This window comes from Python bivittatus, unplaced genomic scaffold (assembly GCF_059951505.1).
Source record: "Python bivittatus isolate LINGU-HERP-01145 unplaced genomic scaffold, Pbiv_v1 ctg000070_np1212, whole genome shotgun sequence".
Taxonomy (NCBI): Eukaryota; Metazoa; Chordata; class Lepidosauria; order Squamata; family Pythonidae; genus Python; species Python bivittatus.
Genome location: NW_028277034.1, coordinates 17,073,698 through 17,099,793, shown reverse-complemented (window position 1 = coordinate 17,099,793; position 26,096 = coordinate 17,073,698). Strand labels below are relative to the sequence as shown.

Sequence of the window (26,096 nt, the reverse complement as noted above, 5' to 3'; positions counted from 1 at the left end):
GAGAGTCAAGTGGCATGTCTGCAAGTATTTAGAAAGGAGTAATGCTCAGGAACCAGATGGGGTAACTTGTTGGGTAACTTTATGTAGTGCCCCTTACTCCAAGCTTTCAGGGGTACAGGAATGCTCCTCCTTGGTTGTTTGGGAAATGGGATGACAGGTCATCTGTCAGAGCTTTTCCTTCCCTGTTCTGGTCTGTTTCCCAGTTAAATCAGTGCCATGAATGCCTCCATCCAGGTACAAACAGTACTCTCTGTCTCCTCCTGGAGAAAAAAAAAATCAAAGGTGAAGGAAAAAAAAAATACAAACTGCAGACTGTTTTCTTACACAATTGCAAACAGTTTTATTAACTATTACCCTGTCAAAACTCCCTTATTCCCCTCCCCGGAGACAGGTCTCCTTGCTCACATATTAATATCTATTTCTCTACTCCTCTTTTGTGGGGCTGTGTTTTTTTGTTTTTCTACAAGAAAACAACTTCTATGCTCCAATTAAAATTCCTTCTTTTCACACTTTTCCTGGACATTTATTTCCCCTCTGGTTTGTATTTTTAGGTTGTTATAAGATCTGTGAACCTTCCAGAGCTTTTGCATAGAAAGGGATATCATTTTTTGCAATTAAAAAATACCGCGGTAAATGTTAATTACTGTTCTGAAAATAACCTTTCTGATCTTTCTTTTTAAAAAATCAAACTCTAGCAAATTTAAATTATCTTATTTAAATTTTAAATTGTTCTAAAGCAAAAGGAGGATGGACATTAGAATAGTACAATGAAGTTTACATTCTTCTTAACTGAAAGTCAACCAAGCAGTCTAGCTATAGTTCTTCCCTCCATATATCGAATATGTTGGATTGCTCAGATAGATCAAAGGGATGAGACATTATTGTCATTCTGGAATTATGGTTAGCATTTATAAGCCTATAATCTCATAATGTTCAATTGTCATGTGAAAAAAACTTTTAGACAGCTACTATTGCTATAGAAAATGGTGCTGATATATATTGATAGAATCATAGATTTAGAACAGGTTTAAATTTTCAAGTCTAATCCCTTGTCCAGTGCAGGAATCCAAATTAAATTATTACAGATAGCTGTCTACTTCCATTTGAACTCATCTTGTGACAGGGAACCCACCATTTCTTTGGAGAATTGTTTCTATTTCAAACTTCTCTTACTGTTAGGAAGTCTTCTTTACAGCATTCAGTTCAAATTCACCTTTCTATACTGAAGATCAAGCATTCTGTTTTGGTCCTTTGGAATGATGGAGAATAGATCTTGAACTTCTTCAGTGTGACATCCTATCAGGTATCTCAGAAGTGCTATCATATTTCTTCTCATTCCTCTCTAAATATTTCTAATACCTTTCATCTCTCTTTATAGGGCATAGTTTATAGTCCTCTAATTTTCACCAGTGAATCTGTCTGAATTTGTTCCAATTTGTAAGAATACTTTTTAAAATATTAGAATTGGACAAAACACTTGAGAGAGTTTGACTATCACAAAGTAAGGAGGTACTGTTATTTCCTATGATTTTAAAACTATACTTCTGTTGATATAGCCTAAAATGCATTTGTTCTTTTTTGCAGTTATTTTGCACTGTTGACTTATGTGTTTTCAATCAAAAACTATTCAAAAATATTTATTCACAATATTTGTTACTAACTGGTGGAATCATAGGGTTGAGTACACCAAGCCAAATACCTGCTTCTTGAAAAAAACAGGGCAAAGCACTAACCATTATCAACCGTTACCAGCTCTTTTCTGGATATTCATCTGGGTTATTTCTTCTGAACTTTTAGCCAGATCTAAGTGTGCACTTTGGAACAGTAGAGAAAAATGTTTTTATTTTTTTCTACAATATAGAGCTATATATTTGAAGACTTCTTTATAATTAGAGAAACTCTGACATATAACAGTGTAAAAGAATGTCATTAATGTTACTTCTAGGACTGTATTAGAGTTTTGCTTTAATTCATTGTGGGGAAATAAACAGTGGCCACCAAGAAGGTGGTATACCTCAATTTCTTTTTTCCATCTCCTCATTTTAGTCTAGATAAATATGGAGCTACTAAGTATGGTAAGGACTGTTTTTCAACTAGTAGCGAATTCATATAATAATACCTAATAGTATAGATGTAAATAATTTGCTTTTCAAAATATCATAGATATCTTTGTTTAAAATAAATTACATTCACTATAATCCCACCTGAAATAAGCTCCTAATCCAATAAAAAGAGGTGTTTGCTACATAGATGTCATTGGAAAAAAAGGTAACTTACTTGACAGGCATACTATCCATTTCCTCCATATAAGGAGTTCTTATTAAAAACCTCTTTCAGAAACAGTCTAACATTCTCTTTGTTGATATATCAACTGAAACAACAGTATTTAAAATGTAAGAGGTTTATTCTCCTTTCATCAAGCATTTTCTACATACAGAACATTCACATAGTGTAGGATAGATCAGAAAAATGTAGAAGAGATGAACTACTCTAAATCATAGAATAACAGGCTGTTCACAGAGTCTTTTATTTTGTAGTAATTACTGTTATTTATCACAATGGGGAAAATTGTTAAAAGGATCCAGAAGTGAGAAATTTAAAGTAATTTTTGTTTTTCAGTTAAATCTGCCAGTTTTCTTAATCTAAAGAGAAGTCTACTCTTTCACAGTCCAGGATACTAATGACACACAAGAAAATACAATGCTAGAAAATTTCAAATTCCTAATTAGCTTTACACACTGGAGTAATGTTTGATTGCATTGAATAAAGAAAGATCAGTTTAATAGTTGCAGGTACAGAAACCCAGTTTTTAAAATTATAACAATAGTCAAACCCATCTATGACTTTCCTGAAAATCTGAAGAAAAAACTTACTACTGAGCACACATATTTTCTCCTTTTTTAGAGGTTACAACGATTCTAAATTTTAGAACCTTAATCATTTCTATGAACATATAAACAATACTCTTTGCTAAAGTGGCAGTTTATAAACTAAAAAAACAAACAAACCCACAATACCTTGATATAGTAAGCTAATGGCAGTAATAAGCTAGAAAAGTACTGACTTTTATCAAAAGTATTGACAAAAGCCATATATTTCAGATATTGTACATGTAATATCTAGCAAGAGGATCCAAAAACATTTATTAGCCATGAGTTTTATTAACTTCAGTGGACTGTACTTCCAGTAAGGGACTTGGAACGTGCAATCTTATACACAACTAGAAAAATTGTACTCAGTGTGATTTTGTAGACATAGTACAATTATTCTTCATTTTAAAAGGCTGGAGTTCTTTGCTTATGTAGGACAAATCCCTTTGAATTCAGTAGAACTTACTTCTAAATAGACATATATAGGATTACTGTGTAAAATCTATTATTAAGCAGATTGTTTTAAAATGAACTTCTAGTAAAACATTGTTTATTTTTTTTAAAAAAAAAAGAACACATTTTTGCCAATTTAAATAAAGTTTAGTATTGGTTTAAAAATAAACATATTCTTCTAAGAAGGTAGATATTGTGTTTCTGTTCAACACAACTAAACTATACCATGTTATATAACTGTTTTACAGGTGGAAAAGTGAGGATTAAAATATAGGAACAGCTAACAAAATTCTAACGTTAAACTGTAATAAAAATAACTATACCTTCAAACTGTAGTATTAAAAATGATAGCACAAGATGTTTCAAATATACTTTTTCCTTTGACTTAAAACCATGCCTTACCATCTGATGGTGATGAAAAACTTTGAGATATCAAAAACTTTTCACAGGATAAAGAGAACTTATAACCACAACAAGAATACAATTACATGTTTTGTAGGCTTCTCTTTCCTTATGAGACATTTCCCTTCAAGGCACAAAAATATTAAATAGTGGTCGGGACAGGCCATAGTGTTTTAATGGAAAAACCTAATTATGCACATGGTGTGTAATATTAACAATTCAATGGATCTGATTAAGTATTATTGTTGTTGTTGTTGTTGCTGTTGTTATAATGTGGCATCATTTTGTCATTTACCCAATGTGTTTATCATAATTTAATATTGTCAAAAATTAGCCACTCTGCCCTATGGAGGTTACCAACAGTACATAGTATGTTTTCTCACAATTTTCTCACAATTTCAGCATTTTATTTCATCAAAATTCCATTTCAGTCAACCACACAACATGTATAGAAGGGTCTAACATTTTTTTTTTTTAATAAAATAATGACAATTTGGAGTATGAAGATAAGTGCAATGTACTGTAAAACTATCCACTTGGGTGTTATCTAATATGGTTCCTTATGCTTCTCCAACCCAAATTACTGTGTTTCCTCTCTCAACTTCAGTGATTTCACAATTAAGCTTATTCAGTCGTCCATCTAAAATAAACAAGGATTCCTTGGAAGGTGTCATCAGGTACTGACCAAAGAGCCCACTGCCCTCAATTAATCGGTTCTTATTGTTCCAAGGCCATTCATCTGGTTTAAGAGGTTCCTTAAGATTCTTCACCATCTTCACCTTCCCAGAGGACAGTTCTACAAAAAGGACATCAGTCTGTGTACTGGAACTACCAAAGACATTATATTGATGGGCTTCAGTAAATGATGCTTGAAAAGCTACATCAGATATGTGCAAGTTTGTGTGAATGTCAAAGGCATCTTGTATTTCTCCTCTTAGTGTAATTGTCTGGACCCTCATGAGACCTTTCACTTCATCAATGCTGACTATATAGTGACCATCTGGAGAAATATATGGAGATCCTGTTACATCACCATTATATCCGATAACTGAGTCAGTAACACTATCTATTATTATTTGTGGGGGAATAGCTCCAGTAGTGTCAGGCTTACAGTTGACAAAATAATATCCTCCAAGATGTGTATATGCCAGAGTCTTTGGAACACAGTTGTAATCCTTTAAACTAATTGTCTTGATGTATGACATTGTTTCAAGATCAATTTTCTGGAGTATAGGCTCATCCTTGTGAAGAATAAATCCAAATCTAGATGAAACAGAAGAATAAAAAATAAAAAAATTATATTGTATAGAAACTTAAAGGTTTATACAGGAAGCATACATTCTCACATGTCTATACTCTAGTTTAGGGATACATGAATTCACTTGCTTAAACCATATAAAATGGTAGCCATAAAACCATATGAAATCAGTATGATCAGGGAAAATATTCTGCCTGCACTATCATATCTGTAATGATCAAGTTACAAAGGTAAGTTATGCTTCAGGGTTATAATCTTTAAGAAATGAACATAGAGCCAGTTTGGTATTGTGGTTAAGGTGCTTGCCTAGAAACCAGGAGTCTGTAAGTTTTAGGCCTTCCTTAGGCATGAAAGCTGGCTGGGTGACTTTGAGTCAGTCATTCTCTCTCATGGGATTGGTGTGAAAAAATAGGAGGTAGGAGTATTAGGTATGTTCACCTCAGATAGATAGATAGATAGATAGATAGATAGATAGATAGATAGATAGATAGATAGATAGACAGACAGACAGACAGACAGACAGACAGACAGACATGAGATGTGTTTTAAAAAAAATCAATGCCAATACACAAAAAAAATTACCAAACTGTTAATAAAATATATAGCTTCTCTACAATTATGCTTTAATTCAAGGAGAATAAAAGATTTCAAAAACTGCTTTCAAGTTTAATTCAAGAATATGTTTACCATATAAATAGAGGGAAATGGGACAGTGTTTTTGAGGCATATATTTCCAATGAGATTCTGTTTATTTTAAACAAAACAACTTGCATAATTTAGGAGAAATAAACAGCTTCAATGACTCACATCATTTTATTCATTTCATGATAGTAATTATTTACTGCTATTTATATATTTATTCAATCCTCATTTTAATTCAAAGTAAATTTCATAAATATTTAGGATTATGTCTTCAGATGTTAATGCATCATCCCTTATGTTCTGAAAGTACCTTTATACAGAACAATAGAAGAAGTGATCCCAGAAATTAACTATATGGATATAGGTCAGAAAACGTACAGTTAACTGGATATCAAGCATTAAAAGCATCCATCTAAGGACTTATAGGGAATGCTAAAGGACAATTTTCTGGATGTAGCTGAAATATATAATCAATGCATGAATCAATCAAAATGACATAATTATTAATTTTAACAAATCATACTTGTCAGAAATCTCAATAATATACATGATTTGGACACGAAAGAGAAAGCTATTCAGCATTTATCACTGTTTCAAAGAACAGTTGATAATAACAGCTGCATCCAGAATTAAGCTGAATTGGAAAAGGAGGCAGTTCATGAAACATAAGTACCTAATTTAAGAACATCTGAGCAAGATACTGATAAATCACTCTATGAACTAGAGCTGGAAGAATCTGAAATGCCTCTAAGTCGATGAAAGCAAAGATTTTTATCCATTAGTAGCCAGAGATGGAACCTGAGAATTCCTCTTTAGGAAAAAAAGAGGAAGGATCAGACTTCCTGAAATTACTCATAACTGAATGAATTGGAATGAAGTAAGGACAAGAGATGTTATAAATACATTTCAAAATTTGATTGGATTGCTGGAATTCAAAAGAGTATCTTGTTATTCTAAGGATTAAGTCCATTGATATTTAAGATTTTGATTTGTGTCTTGGTCCTTTTACCTTTTTTCCTGTTTTCCCATGTTCTGTCTGTATGATCTTAATAACAAGTAATATAATACTTAATATAATAATTATTTAAAAACAAATGATTGTACACACATCTTCATTATTTTCTAAAGTTAAAGCAGAGGCCACGGTGGCACAGCAGCTTAATGACACTGAAAGTTGCTGGCCAGAAATGGTCGACACTTCAGGTTCGAGCCCAGCTTCATGCAGCAGAGCGAGGTCCTGCTTCCTCCCCAGTTCCTGCCAACCCAGCAGCTTGAAAACTTACGTGAGTAGATAAATGGGTACTCTCACTCCGGTGGGAGGAAAAATGCTGGAGGCGCCTTGTGAAAGGAGACGGGAGCAGTTGCCAGTAGCGCGGAAGCCGCGCACGCCTGAAAAAGGTGCAAAGCAACGGAAACCCCGCCTCCTGCGCTCGCCAGCTGGGCTCTGCTCTAGGAAGGAGGCAATGGCAAGCCACTTCTGAAACACCTTGCCTTGAAAAACTGCAAGGACTCGTCCAGGCAGTCACTGCAGAATCGGTAACAATTGAGTGTGGATTAAAAAAAAAAATTAAAGCACATTTTATTTTCATTGTCCTTTTTCTTAGCTGTACACTTTAGCACATAAATTACCCCTTTACTGCCTTACTTAAGGAGGTTTGACTGTGTTAACACTGGGTGACCTCTTCTTCAGACCCAACACATTTCAAGGCAATGAGTTAACATAGTTAATTATCTCTTTTGAGTCTGGGTATTTTCCAAGGAAAATATGCTTTAAAATATGGATGTGAGACCAATGGTATTTGGATGACTACTAGAAGAATTTTATTATGAAGGATAAAATTACAAAATTATTAATTTTGTGGATGCAAACAATTTTAGCATTTCCCCTTTTCTTTCAGGTTTAAGCCTTTCGTTTAATGTAGTACTTTATTTCTTAGAGCATTGCTGAGAGTTAACATATTATTAAAATATGTTATTTTGAAACTGATAATTTTCACAAAAATAGAGCTCTGAGAATTAATAAGTTAATAAACAATAAAGAGTTTGGGAACCACTCATGTATACTTTTTAACTCAATAACTGTATAAAGTAATGACGTACTGTATTGATTGATTGGAAACCAGCAAAACATAACAGTAGTTTAACTTTTCCAGAAAATGACCTTTTAGTATTTGAGGTAGGACATTTGTGAGCCAATGTTTTTACTGCTGTCTGGCATTCCAGAACCTTGTAAAATATGTATTGATTTGCACTGCTTCTGAGAATGTTATCTCTCACCTATAGGTGAACATAAGTTGAGCCCTTCATGGATCATCTTAAAACATTTTCAGTCCACGATTGAATTGGCAAAGATTTCACTGTTCATAATGGTTAACAGTCTTCTATTGCAGTTACAGCAAGTGATGCTTACATGGTTATTTTTAAGAAGTCTATGCATCACTGGTCATGCTTCGGCTGGAGTTTTAACTGAAGACTTTAAATCAGAACCATTAATTTGGTACCTTTCATAGGAATTTAATTTTTAAAGATTGCACAAATTTTCTTATATACTCATAATTATGTCATGAAATTACCTGTGATGTCAGTATAATAATTCCATTTTATGACTAAGTCTCTAGTAAGACAAGCGATATAACAAAGTGATTACAGTTTGGGCTGTTGATTTATATATTAGAAGTAGTGTGTTTAATACAAAATTCTATTTCATGCAACTGCTTATCAGTAGCCACCCAAAATTCATTATTCCCTGACTAATATTATGAGACTTCTAATGTCTTCTCTGTACAATAATGTCATGCACAGAGCCTGGCATGGAATCATGAAAATGATTTTTGACCAATTAACATTTGTCTTTTTTCACTATTCAGTAGTGAAATATGGGGATTCAATTCAAAATATATTGTGACAAGGTAAAACTGGCAAAAATGGTATAGGCAATTAAATATATAAAAATGTATCAAAAATGGCAAATGGCATTGTATTGGTTTATTATCATGCCTATTGAACTGCAAAAATAACATTGTTATTATTTTTAAAAGTAATCTAAGTATACAGTGTTGGTCTAGAAGACAGACTAATAGCATTTCATGGAGTACTTGACAAACTCATGATGTAATCCTCATCCTTAGGAACAGAATTTACAAAAATACTGAATTAACCCTATTTCAGCTGGAAGATTTCCTGGCAGAAACAGAAAATTAAGCCTAAACTTAATACTTATATATAGTATATAAATTTCGGGATGAAATAGGAGAGAGAGAGAAAAAATGGAAAGTAAATCAATCAGTTCCACTGAGAAGCCAGCTCTGTAAGGCAAGGCTTCATCAGGAAAGGTAGCAGAATTCAGACAGCTGAGACTCTATCCACTTCTACAGCTTTCAGATTATAACAAAGGATACTACTTCATTCATTCAACTGATATCCAGTTAACTGACTTTAACTATTAAGAAACCCCCACATTAATCTGGCATGCTTGCGGATCTTTTGTCCCACTAATTTTCCTTTAGTTTTCAGATGGAAGTCTGAGGACACAAAAAGTATGGAAAAGAATATGTGTTTAATTATTGTCATAATCAATGTTATTGTTATACTGGTATAGACTTTCATGACTGATATCTGTTGGGCAGTGTTGAGCTTCAGGGTTTAATGATTATGATCTAGACAGTAGATTTCCTGATATTTTGTCAGCAACTATGGCTGGCATCTTCATCAGTCTGAGCCATCAGGACCATCAGGAAGCAACATCACCAAAATGACCAATCAGGATCGGCACAAAGAAAGAACTAGAGAGTTGTACTGTTAATGTCAGATAATACTTTTTTTTCTATAGAATTCATATTTTGTTCATGAGATTTATGAGATTGAAGGTAGAAAGTCTGAAGTCCTCAACAAACTATAGTCCAGGAAACTTCATTTTGTGACTTCCATTCTGTAACTGCATTCTCAGAATTTAGTGGCAAAGAAAATCTTAGTGACATGGCTTTATTTTGTTTTTTGATGTGAAATTATGTAACTCTATTGCTTAAGCATAGGCTAAAAATATAGATACTTCCTAGATAAGTCCCTCCAAAACCTGTAAAATCTTCCCTGCCTACTAGAATTATTATCTGATGTTGCCTAACACACATGGGGAGAGATGTAAGTACAACCTCTGGTTTGTAAAAGATTGCATTGTCCATTTGTGACTCAGATTTGCTTTTCATGCATTATCTATGCAGGGTAGGTTGGTTGTAGACAATGTTTTTGTTAGAGGAAGTGTGTTTATCTAGAGCCATGGGATTTACTTTTTTTTTTTTTTAATTGGGGAAAGGGGAGTTTTTCTTATTGCTCTTATTTGATGTAAGCCACCTAGAGTCATATTGGCATTTGGCAGCCTCTAAAACTCAGAAATAAAGACCCATACTTACTAATATTGATATATAGCTACACATTTCAGTTGTTGATACCATGTGTCTCCCTTCAGTAAAGTACACTTTTTGCATTATATTGGTGTCACCTTAATGTGCAAACTGATAAGATTGTTACAAAACCCAACGGTGTAACTATCAAATACTACTGTGTAATATTGGAAATCTTTTATTGCTGCTGCTGTTGCTGCTGCTGTTACAAATGCTTCATGTAGGTTTCAGACAATACCCCCATGCCTTGAAATACAACAATCTGCTATAAATACATGCACCCAATTTCCTCCTTTTTCTCAGTTTCCATTTCTATTATTGTTGTTTTTGTTGTTGCATCTTATAAAAGGAACATTTCTGAACCCTTTTGGCCTCCAGAACCCAGTAATCTAGACAACTTTATATAATTAAAGAGAGAGACAGAGAGAGAGAGAGAGAGAGAGAGAGAGATTAAAGAGCAGTCATTTTGCTGGAGGTTAAAAAAACAGAGTATAAAAGATAAACTAATTGGTGAAGGTGATCTGAAATCAGGAACTTTGATTAGAAATGATGCAAAATAAAGTTGAAAATGCATTTTGGCAAGAGATCCAATTAAAAACATAAGATTTTGCTCTTAGCACAAGAAGAACAGAAGATAACAGAGATGTTAATACTCTGTGATGCATAGCTCTTTTTTTCAGGGCATTTCTGTAAGACAGAAGAAGCCTGCTCAGACCTGATCTGAGATATCACACTCAGATTTCTTATCTGGAAAAAATAAATTCCTGTAGGAAATGTCATCTTCAGGCATACCTATATAAGTAGCTACTGGTCAGAGAAACCCTATGCTGCTGCTGCACTTTCATTTTTTTTTCTTTTTTGCTTAAATAGCATTTTTTGCAAAACAAAAGGGCCAAGACTATATAGGACTTGAAACATTTCAGCTTCCTAGTCATTTTTTTTTTATTAAGCAGCATTCTCAAAAAAGCCAAACTGATGACCAGTGGAGCTGACTTACCATTTCAAATATATTTAAAAAACATTTGTAAAAGCCATAATGATTGGTATTCAGAAAAGCAAACAGCAACCTTGGGAGCTTTAGCTACTGCATCTATGCCTCCTTTTTAAACGTATTGAATCTAAACTGCCTTCAGCTTATCTTGGCTCAGCTGAGTTACCTGATCTATGCAGTGGCTCATGCTTCAATTGCTTTACTTTTATATTCCAGGAAAGCTAACTTTAACTTACTGTAATTTCATATGGGTCAATTCTTCTTTACCTTTACTAAAACTCTAATTATCTCAAAACATTATCTCAGCAACTCTTAAAAATATTCTTAAGGTGGTTAAGGATTTTTTCCAAAAGTACCATAGAAGAGGCATTTCACAATCATTAGGCTATAAGAACAACTCTGTATGTTACTGTTACAATGGGGTCTTTGGTGATAAAGGCATGTTCCATACTAGCACACTTGAAAGAATGATCCATTTCAGATACAGCCACATAGAAAATGCAGATTCAAGCAGCCATCACAATTAAACCAAGCACCAAAGTGACCTTATTGTTTTCCCCAAAAAATATTCTATAGTAAGAGACTCATGTTTTTTTAAAAGAGTACAAACAGCTATCTTCAGCAGTATTTGCAAGAAATGATCAATGACCTGCAGTTTTACAAAATCAATGCTCAGAGTTTGGTATGGGGTCTTCTATTGACATTTGAAAGACATGTTGAAGGCTGTGTACTAAGACATGTACTTTAAAAATAAATGAAGTTATTTCTACTGTTGAGTATTAAAATGAAGCCCATTGCATTTGTGCAAAGTATTAATTTGGTCAGCATCACTTTCCTAATGGGCCTGTGTTTCTGACATGATGACATATAATCACTTCAGAAGCTAAATAATGCAAAGAATTGCACAAAAAATGGAAACTAATTATTTATTCAACTAAGACCTTACTTTTTAAGCAACAATATTTGATAATGTGTGATTTACTATAGTATCTTAAGAAAGCAGCAATTTCATGCAATAAGGCTTCTAAAGAAAGTCCAGTAGCCTTAGAAATGCTGGGATAGGCTTCTCCAGCTCAGTGCTCCCAAGTGTGTTGGAATATAATTCTCATCACCTCAACTAGCATTCCATACTGGGTAGGAATGACTAGGAATTCTACTCCCACCCACTGGAGTACACTAAACTATTCTAGAATAAATTATCTACTTACCTTGGGATTTGGTTTAGAATAATGATGAGTTCAAAATTAATTGGTTTATTTCAAATGGTTGTCTGAACAATATCACAATTACAGCAATACAGAAAAATAATCAGTGCCTTCTTTTTTGACCTAAATCAAAATTACTGCACAAGCTTAGATTCATCTATGCAAAAGCAAACACTGTGTTTGGTTCATAGTATTCATTCCGAGCATTATTCCCTATCCAGAGAATCTCTGATAGAAAGTAAAACTACAAATGTTTAATGAAACTGTAAAAAAAGAAATTACCTCTGCAATATTAGTCATTATTGTTACTTTGTGATATCTGTTTTTTTCTGCATAAAATGCTTTCAGCTTAGGAATATTTGTGAAAATATGCATGATAGACTTTGCTTATTTTATACTTGAAAAAAGTTATAAAAAATATATTCAGGGGAATCCTCTATTCACATACATACACAATGGCTGTTGAATATCTTCTTCAACGCCACCTCCTACTCCTCTCTGGGTAGGTTCCACAGGGCAGGTGCAGCAACAAAGAATGCACATAAGGGAGGAATCATGTCAAGATCAAGATTTGGGCCACTTCTTCCCTGCCTGGGTATAACTGGATATCATCCACATACTCATAATACGTTACCTGAGGGTGATAGATGATCTTTCCCAGTGGCTTCATATGATATTTAAAAGAATAATGGAGAAATCTGGATCATGATCAACCTCTTCTCCCCCACTGATACCATTTAGAACTGCTCACTGGACCTACTGCAGAACAGTGCCCACAAATCCTCAACCCTTGTATGGTCAATGATATTGAATGTCACTGAAAAATCTAACAAAACTAGAAAGAATCTCCACACGCATCCAGATGCTGCAGCAGGTCATCCACAAGAATATAGTTTCCCTCCCTTGCTCAATCATGACTGGAAGGGGTAGAGAAAATCTACTTTATCCAGGAGTACTGTACTTGTTATCCACTATCTTCTCTGCAGCTTTCCCTAAAACATGATGCTTTCTTAAGGAAGGGATATAGTACTGCCTTGCTCAAGGCCAGTGGCCTTAAACTCGCCCTTATAGACATGTTCATCATCTCACACACCCAGCCCATCATTTGCTTTCTAGTCATACATACAAGCCAAGAGGGCCACAGACCTAATTTACAGGTATCAGAACTCATCCTGCAAAGACCACTTTCTACTTCCCAGGTGCACAGGCTTGAAAGAGTCACAGATGAGCTTGCAAGGTCTTACTTTTGTCATTTCATGAGACTCTGCCCATTTGGTATCTAGCTTTGACTAGTTATGAACAATTGCAGTGAGGGACACAAAGCACTGCTCTGAAGAACTTGGACTCAATTTTAATACATAACGATAACATCATACAGTATTAGGCTTAACACCTTGGCCAGAAAAAGTCCAATTCCACTGAGAACATAACTGTTTTCATGGTGTTTGGCAAATCTAATTATTGCATTGCATTGAATTTTTTTTTTTTTGCATGAGTTGAGATAGCTTCCCCTCCTCCCTTTCTATTAGAGGATTGGAACACAGTTCCTAAATAGTAAAAGTTTTGTTTAGTATGATTGCTGTTAGCTTTCCATTTATGAAGGCCATTAGCACATTTTATGAATACAACCACTTTTTTAAACTTTTTTTTAATAATATTTTATTAAAATTTTAAAGTTACAAAGTTAAAAGTTAGACATGAAAAAGAAAATTGAAAATACAAATTATAAAGAAAAGGAAAAGAAAAAGTGAGATAAAGTAAAAGAAAAAGAAAAAAGATATGACAGATAGATAACTTCCAATCTATCTCTGGTCTTAGGAATAATAAGTGCTAGTTTTTAATACATTAAGTAGAAATAATTCTTTGTCAAAACATATCCCATTACATTTATAATCTAATCTTCAAATCCCCATGTAAGCTTCACCCCACCTGCATTTTGCAAATAGTCCATAAATGGTTTCCATTCTTTAAGGTAATAGTTATTTGAGTTTTCTTTTAATAAGCAAGTCAATTTATCATTTTCTGCCTACTTTTTTTTTTTACTTCCGATGACTGCCTAGGCTAGTCCCTGCAATTTTCTTGGTAAGATTTTCAGAAGTGGTTTGCCATTGCAGAATTTTAATTAGGGGGAAAAAAAGTTCATTATCATAAAAGATCTCATTGTGATGAAATTTCCAATATATATATTTACATTTTTATATTTTAAATAATTTGGTTTATATCTAAATAGAAACTAATATGCTAATGTTCTAATAACTTCTCTTCAGGAAGTTAGCCCCAGGGAATTCAAGGGTCACATGTACATGTAAACATGTGAATTCAGATTTATGATGGCACTGAAGGTTGCTATTCAAGAGTTCCAGAAAATTAAGAATTGGAATTTGTCAAAGTGTTTTTATTTCTATATGAATTAGCAGTACGTTGGCTGAGAGAGCTTAAAATTTATGTTGAAAAAGTATCCTCTACATCTGAAGTTCTAATGGAAATGATAAGACAGAATGATTAAAACAATTATTTAACACTCACAGAGAAGTTTTAGCTTTGAAAATACTTAAAGGAATTGCATTTTTAATTGTTTGTGAATTAATTGTCTCCTATGACCAATAGTGCTTCATGCAAACAGAATGAGCTACTTCACAGATAGGCTAATTAATTCTATTTAAGTTCTAGGCTATCGCACCAGTAGGATGATTGTTCATTCTTGTACATGGGAAGGTAGATGCTGTGTGATGTTCAGAACACCTGCTAGAAATATTAAAGGAGCTGAAGATCAGGAATGAATATTTTACAATTACTTAATTTAACACTGCTTTGAAACACAGTATAACATTATAATTACAGGCTTTAATTTATTCCAATTATCTTTCTTAGATTTATGAACTGCCGATTTCTAAAATATTTTTCTTTGGGTATTCTTTTCTCTCTTATTCCCCACAGCGATGGAATATATCCTTTGTTAAAACATAGGCTCTTTTGGTATAATTGAGGACCTCCTGCTGTTTTCACAGATATAGTTTCAATTACTTTAATATACTCCCTGCACTAAATTAATGGAAATTAGAGATTACCCACACAAAGAGAAAGTTCAACCAACTCTATACCTGTTTTTCTTTTTGTTCGGTGCCTTTAAGCTCTTTCATTAACCCACACAGCACAGAATCCCTGTAATGAGTTACAACCCCTACAGTCAGGGTTGGATACTTGGTTTTGGTAGGTAAGGATGATTTTCTGTATCCCTGGTAAGCTTTTCGTGTGGCTGGAGGAACTGCAGTGGGACAGGAGGTACCGGATGCAGAGGCAGCATTGAACTGGGGAGTACTTAGCCCAACTGGCTCTGGCTTATTGCCCTCTGCACTATGGTCTGGGCACTGGCCTATGGGGATCATTCTCCTAAATTTGGGGAATGAGGTTTTTGTTAACTCATCAGCTATATGTGACCTTACTGCCTACCTGGATGGGAAGCAGGGGTCGTTGCGGTCTGAAAAGATGCAATAGGAGCTAGGCACCATACCAGCATGAGAAATTAATATACAAAAGTCCCTTTTGAATATTTTGAGCAAAATATATTCCTCTGCTCATTTACCTAAAAAAGCTGGGTCTTTTATTTTGCATGCCTTCTTCCCCAATTTTTCCTCAATGAAATATAAAGGACCTAAGACCTAAACCAGTCCTTGGTTTAGTCCCTGATTGACCTGATATAAGGAACAATGATTATGATTTATACAGGAGGCTGGATGAGCATGGTTTTAAAACCGAAGGAAAAAGTATCAATAACTTCTGCTATGCTGATGACACTACTCTGACTGTTGAAAATATAAATGAATGATGCTGTAGTAATGAAAATCAAGAAGCACAGTGAAAAAAATGGGACTAAGATTAAAGGTCTTAGACACCAAACTAATGTCAACAGCTACAGCAACCATCCTTAGAATTGCTAATGAAGATATTGAAGTAGTGGATAGAATCAACTATCAACACTAAAGGAACCAGCAGTCAAGAAATACACAACAGACTAGCACTTGGTAGGGTAGCAATGAAAGTTTTGGAAAAGATATTCATATGCCTTGATGTGTCTATACTTACAAGGATCAGAATCATGCAGGCAATTATTTGTTCTGTGACACTCTACGGGAGCAAAAGCTGGACTTGAAGAAGTACAGTAGAAAGGGTGTTGAAGCTTTTGAAAAAGAGAGCTATTGGAAAAGACTCAAGAGAATGCCATGGAAAACCAAGAAAACAAATAGTCTCTTGAACAAATCGATCCAGAATTTTCACTTGAAATACAAATGATCAGGTTCAAATTATCATATTTTGGACATATTATACAAAAACATGCCTCCATCAAGAAGCTTATAATGCTGGGGAAAGTGGAAAGAAAATGAAGAAGATGACCAGAAGGAAGGTGAATGGGCTCAGTTATAGTGGCGATAGATATATCTTGAACTTCTTAAGGATGAATAAACTTGTAGAAGGATCATTCTGCAGGATTTGACATTATTATTATTATTATTATTATTATTATTATTATTATTATTATATAGTATTATATAGTAGTAGTAGTAGTAGTATTAGTATATGCATTTTTAATTACATTTGAATATATTTCTTAGCAGTTGTTTAATATTCCCCATAATGTATGTGCATTGTAAAGTATTTGTGTATATTTAGTTACTGACTTGATGAAATCCCACCTTTATTCTGTACAACTCAAGGTGGAGTACATGTTGCCTTCTATTTTATCCACAACAGCTCAGCCCAACTGTGAGGTGGGTTGGGTTGGGAAAGAATGACTGGCCCAAAGTCACCCAGCCAGCTTCTATGCCTACAGAAGGACTAGAACTCACAGTGTCTCAGCTTCTAGTTCAGCACCTTATGTACTACTATGTAAGCACTACTATACCAAACTGGCCCTCATATATTTGCCATGATATACTGTAACAATGTAAGAAAACTACCTTAGCTTAGAATGGAATGGAATGGAATGGAATGGAATGGAATGGAATAGAATAGAATAGAATAGAATAGAATAGAATAGAATAGAATAGAATAGAATAGAATAGAATAGAATAGAATAGAATAGAATAGAATAGAATAGAATAGAATAGGCCAAGTATGATTAGACATACAAGGAATTTGACTTTGGTGCAAAGAGTTCTCAGTGTATTTGCATAGCATGAGGAAATAAAGAATAGTAAAAAAATAATGTTATATACTAAAGCTATGCATACTGCAGCTATTGACTAACATATATTCATTTTTAAAAGGAGAAGCTATTATCCAACATATATTCACATTTAACAGAGCATTATCAGTCACGTCTTAGCAGTCATATCTCATCATGCAATGTCAATCAGTATGTCATGCTGCATTAATTAGGCATTCAACAGAGCAATGGCACGAGGGAAAAAATTGTTCTGGTGTCTAGATGTTTTAACATACAGTACTCTGTAGCACCGTCCTGAGGGAAGAAGTTGAAACAATTTATGTCCAGGATGAGAGGGATCTGCAGATATCTTCTCTGCCCTCCTTTTAACCCTCACAGTATACAGATCTTCTATGGAAGGCAAGCGGATTGCAATTATTCTTTCTGCAGACTTAACTATCCATTGGAGTCTGCATCTGTCCTGCTTGGTTATGGAGTCAAACCAAACAGTTATAGAGGAACAGATAACAGACTCAATGGTTCCTCTGTAAAACTGTACCAAAGCTCCTGAGATAATTTAAACTTCCTAAGTTGATGCAGGAAGAACATCCTTTGTTGTGCCTTTTTGATGATGGTTCTGATGTTAAGCATCCATTTCAGGTCTTGGGAAATTATAGAACCCAAGAACTTGAAGGACTCTACTACTGATACTGGGCTGTCGAGTATTGTAAGGAGAGGGGAATTAGAAAGGTTCTTCCTAAAATCCACAATCATCTCCACAGTTTTGAGTGTATTCAGTTTCAAGTTGTTATGACCACACCACAAGACCAGTTGCTGAATCATTGGTCAAATGAGACCAATGACAGTTGTATCATCTGCGAATTTCAGAACTTTAACAGAAAAGTCTTTTGAGATGCAGTCATTGGTGTAGAGGGAGAAAAGCAATGGGGAGAGCACACATCCCCGAGGGTTGCCTGTACTGATTAACTGGGTACTGGATATAGTTTTGCCTAACCTCATGTGTTGTTTCCTATCTGTTAGAAAGCTAATTATCCACCTACAGGTATGGTCAGGCACAGTAAGCTAGATCAGTTTGTTGTGAAGGATTTCTGGAATAATAGTGTTAAATGCTGAGCTGAACTCGTGCGTAAGACTCCGGAGATTCAAGATGTTGCAGAATATAGTGTAAGGCCATGTTAACAGCATGATCTACTGACCTATTTCCTCGATAAGCAAACTGCAATGGGTCTAACAGGGGATCCGTGATGGCTCTCAGTTGAGCCAGCACTAACGTCTCAAAGGTCTTCATAACTACAGATGTCAGTGCAACAGGTCTGTAGTCATTCACCTTATGCATGAGGAGCTGAATATCTGAAGCATGCATGGATCAGAATAACATCATATCAAGATGTTTCAGAGAAGGAAAAAACATGTTTCAGAACTTTTCATTTTCTAAAGTATTTGCTGGAACCTATGGCTGATAAAACACATGCAGTCCTTTGGGACTTTCATGCAGCCCACAAGATGCTTAACCTACCCCTTGTACCAATACTGCCTTTTCTGCCCAACACCATCATCTTGCTCCTTGCTTTTCTTTATTCAGCCTATGATAAATTTCTGAAATTTTTTATGCCATCTCCTTTTGCCAGTATATTTCTGTAGAAGAACCATAAAGTTGGCTTTCCAAATATGGAATCTAGAATGTCCTTTATTGTTTGATTGAACCTATATAGCACATTGTGAATTCTTTACTGTGGGATGGACAAGCCTGTTCAATTTCATTTCATACAGTCTGTTATTTTTCTATCCTTAATAAAATCTATCTCATTTCCCAATATTTTGGATTTTTAAGATATTTGTGGGTACCTTTTCTTAACATAAATATTTTCCATATACGTTGGTTAATATACTCATATTTGTACACACTTTTTCTTAGTATAGATCTATATTTTAGTTGAAATCAAAAGTGTGGACAAATGTATGGATTTTGACATATAACTGTGTTTTGATTCATTAAAAAGTATCAGATGCATAACATGGCTTTATATTAAAATCTTAACTAAGGTGGTGGTGCAGAATAAGCTGAAGGAAGGATTATGGAAAAAAAAAGTCTCTGTTTTACTGGACTTAGAAGTCAAAGAAAAATGATGCTTTTTAACCTGCATCATATTTGCTCTGCTTTTTATGACTGAACAGACATGTGTTGAAATGGGGACAATTTTGCTTCTTGTCATTTTTATCTCATGGTGATTGAGAGAGAGGAACAGAGCTATAGAAAAATACTGTTTTTATGTTTTTATATATGGGAAGGAAAGATGTTCTTTAATGAAGTCTGTGTGTGTGTCAGAAAAGCTGAATCATGGGCCTGAGAGATGTCCTTTCGCTTGTCAGGAATGGCATGGGAACAAATGGCAATTCAGAAGCTGACCTTACAGATAAAAAGGCTACACTACAAAATGTCAGTGACAGACTTTTTAATATTCCTCAAGTATTTCCATGTTATTTTCATACTATGTCCAAAATCAATCATTTATGTGTTGCTATTAACCTTTTATATTTATTTCCAAGTTTAGCTTTATTAAAGATTAGTATTTTGTTTTGATACTTTTAATCCATAATAAACAGCCAATAAGTTAGTCTGATATCTTACATCACTTATTATTAATTCAATTATTTTAATTTTTTTGTATTGTATTATTTGTTATGAGTGTCACATGATGGTAGGTGATTTTATGTTTCACATGTTATTATATTTTAGAAAAATGGTATTTAAAATGAACTATTTAAAAGGAAAGCCACATTTCATTTCTTAGCTTTGCATGTAGTCATACACAATCTAAGGTCCACCATGTTTTGTGACAGTGAAGGAAGTCTTAGGGAGCTATGTATTTTGTTGTGCAGTATTACTATCAGATGGCATCCAAATACTTTGATCTAACAGTGTGAAGGTCTGCCCTCAATTGTTTATTAAAATAATAATAATAAAAATAAATTATTTATTGAACATGGATGTTTGCTTTGTAATATCCTCTCTCTATACTGGTATTTTCATCAATGACAGATGGTAGTCTGCAGGTTGTGCTTGCTTAGTGACTATAATTGGCACTAAATGCCATGATCGCTAAGTGGAAAATTATGTGACCATGATAGGCTTATGACATTACTTCCCATTCAGTTGTTAAGGGAATCACTGTGGTTGTTAAGTGAGAAATTATGTGACTGCAACTTGTAATTTCACTTCCACATTCTCCATTAATTCTGCTTGTCCAAAGCTGGTTGTGAAGCACACAAATGGTAATCACATGACTGCAGGACGCTGCAACAGTCATAAATGTGAGGATTGGTGGCAAATCTGTTTTGAACGGTCACTAAACGAGGCAGCTGGCAAGTGAGGACTATCTGTAGTTGTATTTTGTCATACTTCTGCTAATAAAGCTGTAGTTAATGTAAAACTTTGTCTGCTGTAATTAATTTAAAACATTTCCTGACATATTTCTCAAATGGTTCATATTTATTTAAACCATCAATAAAAATTCTTAAACTAAGTTATAATTTGTGAAAATAGAATTTCCTAATTAGTGAATAAATTGAAAATTTAACTATCTAAAAGCCCAAGTTCATAATTTAATATAGTTTCATTTATTGTCTGGGGCTAGTAAACTATCTGATCTATAACCAATGCAATACAGTGCAATGTTCAAGTATGCTTCTTTGGAAGCTGAATTATTTTCTGTAAAAATGGAGACCAAGGACAATATACATGTGACAGAATAAGCTATACTTCTTAATTTGAACTAATTTTCAGAAGGATCATTTTTAAAAGTTAGCATATTGAAAATAATTGCAAAAAACAAGGAACATATTTGTTAGGACTGAATTCTGAAAAGCAAAGCAAGAATGATGGTCCGTTTCTTTGCATATTCTGGTAATTAGGGACAGATTTACTTAAGCGCTAGTATTCCTAACATGAGAACATTGATAAAACACCACCGAAGTATCTATAGGCCTACAAGGGTCTATAAATTCAGAAGATAAAATCTTATTTTAGGTTGGTTGCCTTTACTGAAGCTTAGGTAGAAGGTGATTATTGGATTTTCATGCTATTGTTCCTAGGCCTTATTTTGCAAGCAAAACATATACTTTGTGACTGAGCATTGAGTCATTTAACCAAGCATTCAAAATATAATCACACCTCAAAATAATAAAGCCTACCTGCAAGAATTGTCACCTTCAGTACAAATGAAATATACTAAAAAGACTAGCAGGAATATAATAGCCTCCAGTTCAAATGGAACAGAATATTGGAGAGGTATTAAGGTAGAAAGCAATTTACAATAAAAACCACCTCAGTTCTATTCTGCAGCACATTATACCACATTTGGAGGTCCAAGTGTATATAGGATTGGAACTTTAATATCCTCTAGCTAAAATACTCTTTGTTCCATTTGAAATTAGTAGTCCTGCTCATCCTTTTTTCACTCACTTTCATGTCTGCATATTTTCCCCCTACACCTAACTGCGCAAATAAAATCTTGTCTACAATAATAATAAAACGTCAGGGGGAAAAATTAAAACAACATGCTTGTTTTTCATAATGGTTTTTACCCCAGGCCATGCTATACTGTGCCTCTGCTTGGACTGCAAAGCAATTGATCTTTCACTGGCACTACGGCGTGTGAAATAACAGTATTATTTAGTCTTAGCTGTCTCTTTTCATATACTGAATAATACTGAGCTTTGGATGAAAGGTGTGAGGAGAGGGAAATATTCCATTTGTAACTAATTCAGCAACATCAAATACAATGTTTCGAGACTGCGTAGGAGTTTTAATGAGTACCATGGCCTTGAATATGTGCTGTGAAAATATGCTAAAGAAAGCCTAGCCTGCATTATATAAGAGCAGGATTGGTGGTAAATCACTTAAACCCATACCCTAAAAGGCATTTTTGTCTACAAACTGAAGCTAGAACTATGCCCGAGCTCTACATACATACATAAGCTAACGTACATATGTTCAGATTCATGGATGTGAGTAAAAAGTCAGCAAAAGGTCAGAGGTAAAACAGTATTGAAAATATAAAACTCTTAACAATATTTTATCCATTTCATTAATTTATGTCACAATAAACAACCTTCTGAATGCCTTAGTTGATTCATATGATTTCTCCCCAAAGTATAGGCAGGTAAAGCTCTAGTGGCCTTACATCCTTTATTATAAGTCCTTTATTTCAGTAAGCTGTCCTTTAGATTTATTTATTTTTCAAAAATAAATAAATCACTTCTGTCCTTTATTTTGGTCACTTAACTTTTACCATACAAATCCTATCACTTGATACACAGTCTTTTACATTCATGTGAAAAATATGGAAACTGAATTGTCCTTTTAAAATATATTAACTTATAGTCTTTGATTTTAGATCTTTTATTAGAATATGCTGTTCTGTAAACCTTTTTTTTTTTTTTTTTTGGTTTTGCTGTTGAATTTCCCTTCGTAAAGTAATAAACAATTTAAAATTTATGAACTTCTTTTCAGATCTGAACCTTTTTCAGCTTTGCCTTTTATTTTTTCCAAGAAAATAGGCTCACTGTAGGTAAAGCTCATTTTAAAAAAGCTAATTTTTAGCCTAAAACTTAGGCTAAAAAGAGGTAGAAAAACACAACAAACTTAGTGAATCCATTCACTAGAAACAGGATTCAAGTCTGAGAAGGAATTTAAGTTATGTTTTTATATTTTCTTAAATTTCATTTATGCGTTATGGGGAACGATGCGGTCATTACATTTAATAAGAATACAAGAGATATGTTGAATAAGAAAGAGTCCCATTTTGTCCATCATTCTATTTCACAATGTCCAAATAGATGCCTATGCAAACCTGGTGAACAATGCATTAAATAAGTAGCATTTTTATGCAACTCCTGTTACAATAAGAAGAAGACGAGCTCCAGGACTAGAAATGATATACAAAGATAGAAATTACTGAATGGAAGAGTCTACTTGCAAACTTAAATCACCTTACGCAGAAGTGAATCCCGCTGAGCATTGGATTGGATTTCAGTAAGATTACATTTTAGGAATACTTAAAAAGGGTTCACAATTGGAACAATAATAAAAGTTAAATTCATATTTATTCTAATACCCATGAATATAGTATAAAGTATATGGTGCTAGCCTTAGATTGACTTGATCAGTCATGAAGCTCAGAGAGTGACCCTCAGCCTGATAATATTCTTAATGCTGTTATGAAAATAAATGTGACAGACTGTTTTCTCCTTACAGGAAGGATGAATTATTAAGAGAATAAATACAAATAAAATGTCTGATTCAATATCTAACACCGACCTCAACAATATTATAGTTTGTCACCTACCTTATGTGGGTAATAAGGAGGGTCGTAGATGGAATGAAAAAGTCATCCACTCTGTCAAACTGTGTCCCCACTGGTTGAGTGTGAATAGTATGATGAGAAATACTTCCACTGGCCTGGGTTATTACCTGGAAAACATATTGTACATTTCTTTACATGTTTGGTAACTTTAGTTATCATTTGAGTGTTTAAATTATCAGGAATAGCTAGCCTTGCAACTCTGAAAGTCCCCTCCATCCAGAAGGTTTTAAAGTAATAGCCCAAATACATCTGGAGAACAGCCTATTGGGGAATGTTTTATTTTTGCCATGTTTACATTATTGTGACCCGCTTATCCAAAATGACGCCTTTGTAATCTAAAGCCTTGAGTGGTTTAATTTTTGATGAAATAGTTTATTGCATAATACAAAGAATGGGCAGTCTTATTTAGTCACCTGAACAAATTTAATATATGTATAGATTTCTGGAACTGGGAAAACTTCGCTTCATTCTTCTAACTGAGATAACTTTCATTTGACTCATTATCTTTGTGTAAATGGAAGTATGAATGGAGATAGGCAAAAGGAAAATACAATATGAATGCGTATTAATTAATAACATGTTAAATGTTTGATGTTTAAAAGTAAATGCAATAATTTCCACTAAAGTAAGTAAAACACTTATTTGTACAGAAACAGTACTCCTATCCAACCAAAGGAGATTCAACTTTTCTACGAGATGCAGCATTACTTAAGATAGAAGTCAGATCCATCTGTCCTACCATGATGAAAATAGAATTAACATAAATATGTCTCTATTGTTCAACTTCTTATACTCTAGTCATGGAAAACCTATTTGTATATTCTAGTCAGATCTTGCCATTCAGTGCAAGAAGGAATTAAGAAGGGGTGAGGAGATAGGAATAATCAGGGCACACTAAACAAATTATCTAACCAAATGGCAAACCCCTGGTTAGATAAAAATAGCCTTGAATAATGGTAATGATATACCAAATATTTTATTCAGGATCAAACTAAGTGCCGTATTAGGACATGAAGGTTATGGTGAAATTTCAGCTGAGAAGTTTATGATTTAAATTTCTTCACTGTATCAATGGTCTCCCTAAATAAGGCCCATCTGATTGTAAACAAAATAAACAACCCAATGTTTTTTTTAACACATTATAATTGCTATTGATAAGGTACTTGTAATTGGTCTCACATGTAACCTGCATCTGTATAACCAAACTGTTTGCCCCCTCCCTTCCACTTTGCCTCACCCTAATTTAAATCCTAAATCCATCTGGCCACTCTATGCATCTGATGAAGTAAGCTGCATGCCTTCAATAAACTTGTTAGTTGGAAAAAGTGCTACCAGACTCCATCTAATTCTTTGCCACCATAGACTAACACAGCTCCCTCCTACTATGTCACTGGTAGTTTCCTATATATTAAGTGTTCATGTATTTATAACTATCCTCCCGATAGTTTTGTATGTGAAGTTAGGACACTGTCAAGGAGCATTATATTTTCTAGCCAGTGTACATGTCTATATTTAATATAAAAATATTTTATATTTTATAATATAAATTAAAATATATTTTAATATAAAATTAAATAAACTTACTTGTAGTGTAGGAGAATTCTTATCAAAGCTTCCCCAACTGAGCACCCATACTTGATCATGTGATTTGTCATAATGTAGTTTCACTGGAACTGGATCTGTACTTACAGCCTAAAGAATATGAAGAATTAATAGTTACTAATTTAAAATGGTGGAAATATTGCAATAGAACTGGTGAAAAGTAAATACAAATCAATATTTTTCAATACATAAAATATTAGTTGACAATCTGAAGCCAGATTACTTTTGTTTAAAAATGTGTTTGCTCATTATTTGAACAAGAGATGGATATGTGTGCACTATGTACTTTACTAAATTGTAGGCCGTAGCAGAGCTATTGAGACGCTCAACCATTTATTTGTCCTTTTAGTACACTGCATCCTTCTAAATGTGGGGAAAATTCTTGTTTTGTACAGTTAACATAAAAAAGTTAAACACATGAAATTCCTTGTAAACAGATGCATTCCATTCTAACAGAAAAGAAACAGAATAATTTTTAAAATTTTCAAGATACAATCGCATAAATTAATGCAATCATAATTACACACATATACACACACACATATACCCAGTGTGTGTGTGTATATAAACACACACACACACAAGCATACATATATTTCATTCTAGCTATTTCATTTTTTGTTTGCTGTTTTGGTCACACTATTGCAGAACTGTGAAGCACAGCTTGTTTATCAGTTTGACAAGAAGAGTACCAGCTGGCTAATTAAGTGAATCTAATTTAAAGTAATGATGTAGATCCTCAAGATA

General features: G+C 33.9%; 1 protein-coding gene across 1 annotated transcript in view; it reads right to left on the bottom strand.

The window, feature by feature from the left end:
- Nucleotides 1–2,406: 2,406 nt before the first annotated feature.
- Nucleotides 2,407–26,096, bottom strand: part of FSTL5 (follistatin like 5) — a 372,757-nt gene continuing 349,067 nt past the window's right edge. Inside the window, exons 13-15 of the mRNA XM_088132701.1 lie at nucleotides 25,332–25,439; nucleotides 23,730–23,854; nucleotides 2,407–4,988 (exon numbers count right to left, since the gene is read on the bottom strand). Of these exons, the coding sequence (XP_087988827.1) occupies nucleotides 4,286–4,988; nucleotides 23,730–23,854; nucleotides 25,332–25,439 (936 nt within the window). The 3' untranslated portion in view covers nucleotides 2,407–4,285. The remainder of the gene's footprint in view (nucleotides 4,989–23,729; nucleotides 23,855–25,331; nucleotides 25,440–26,096) is intronic.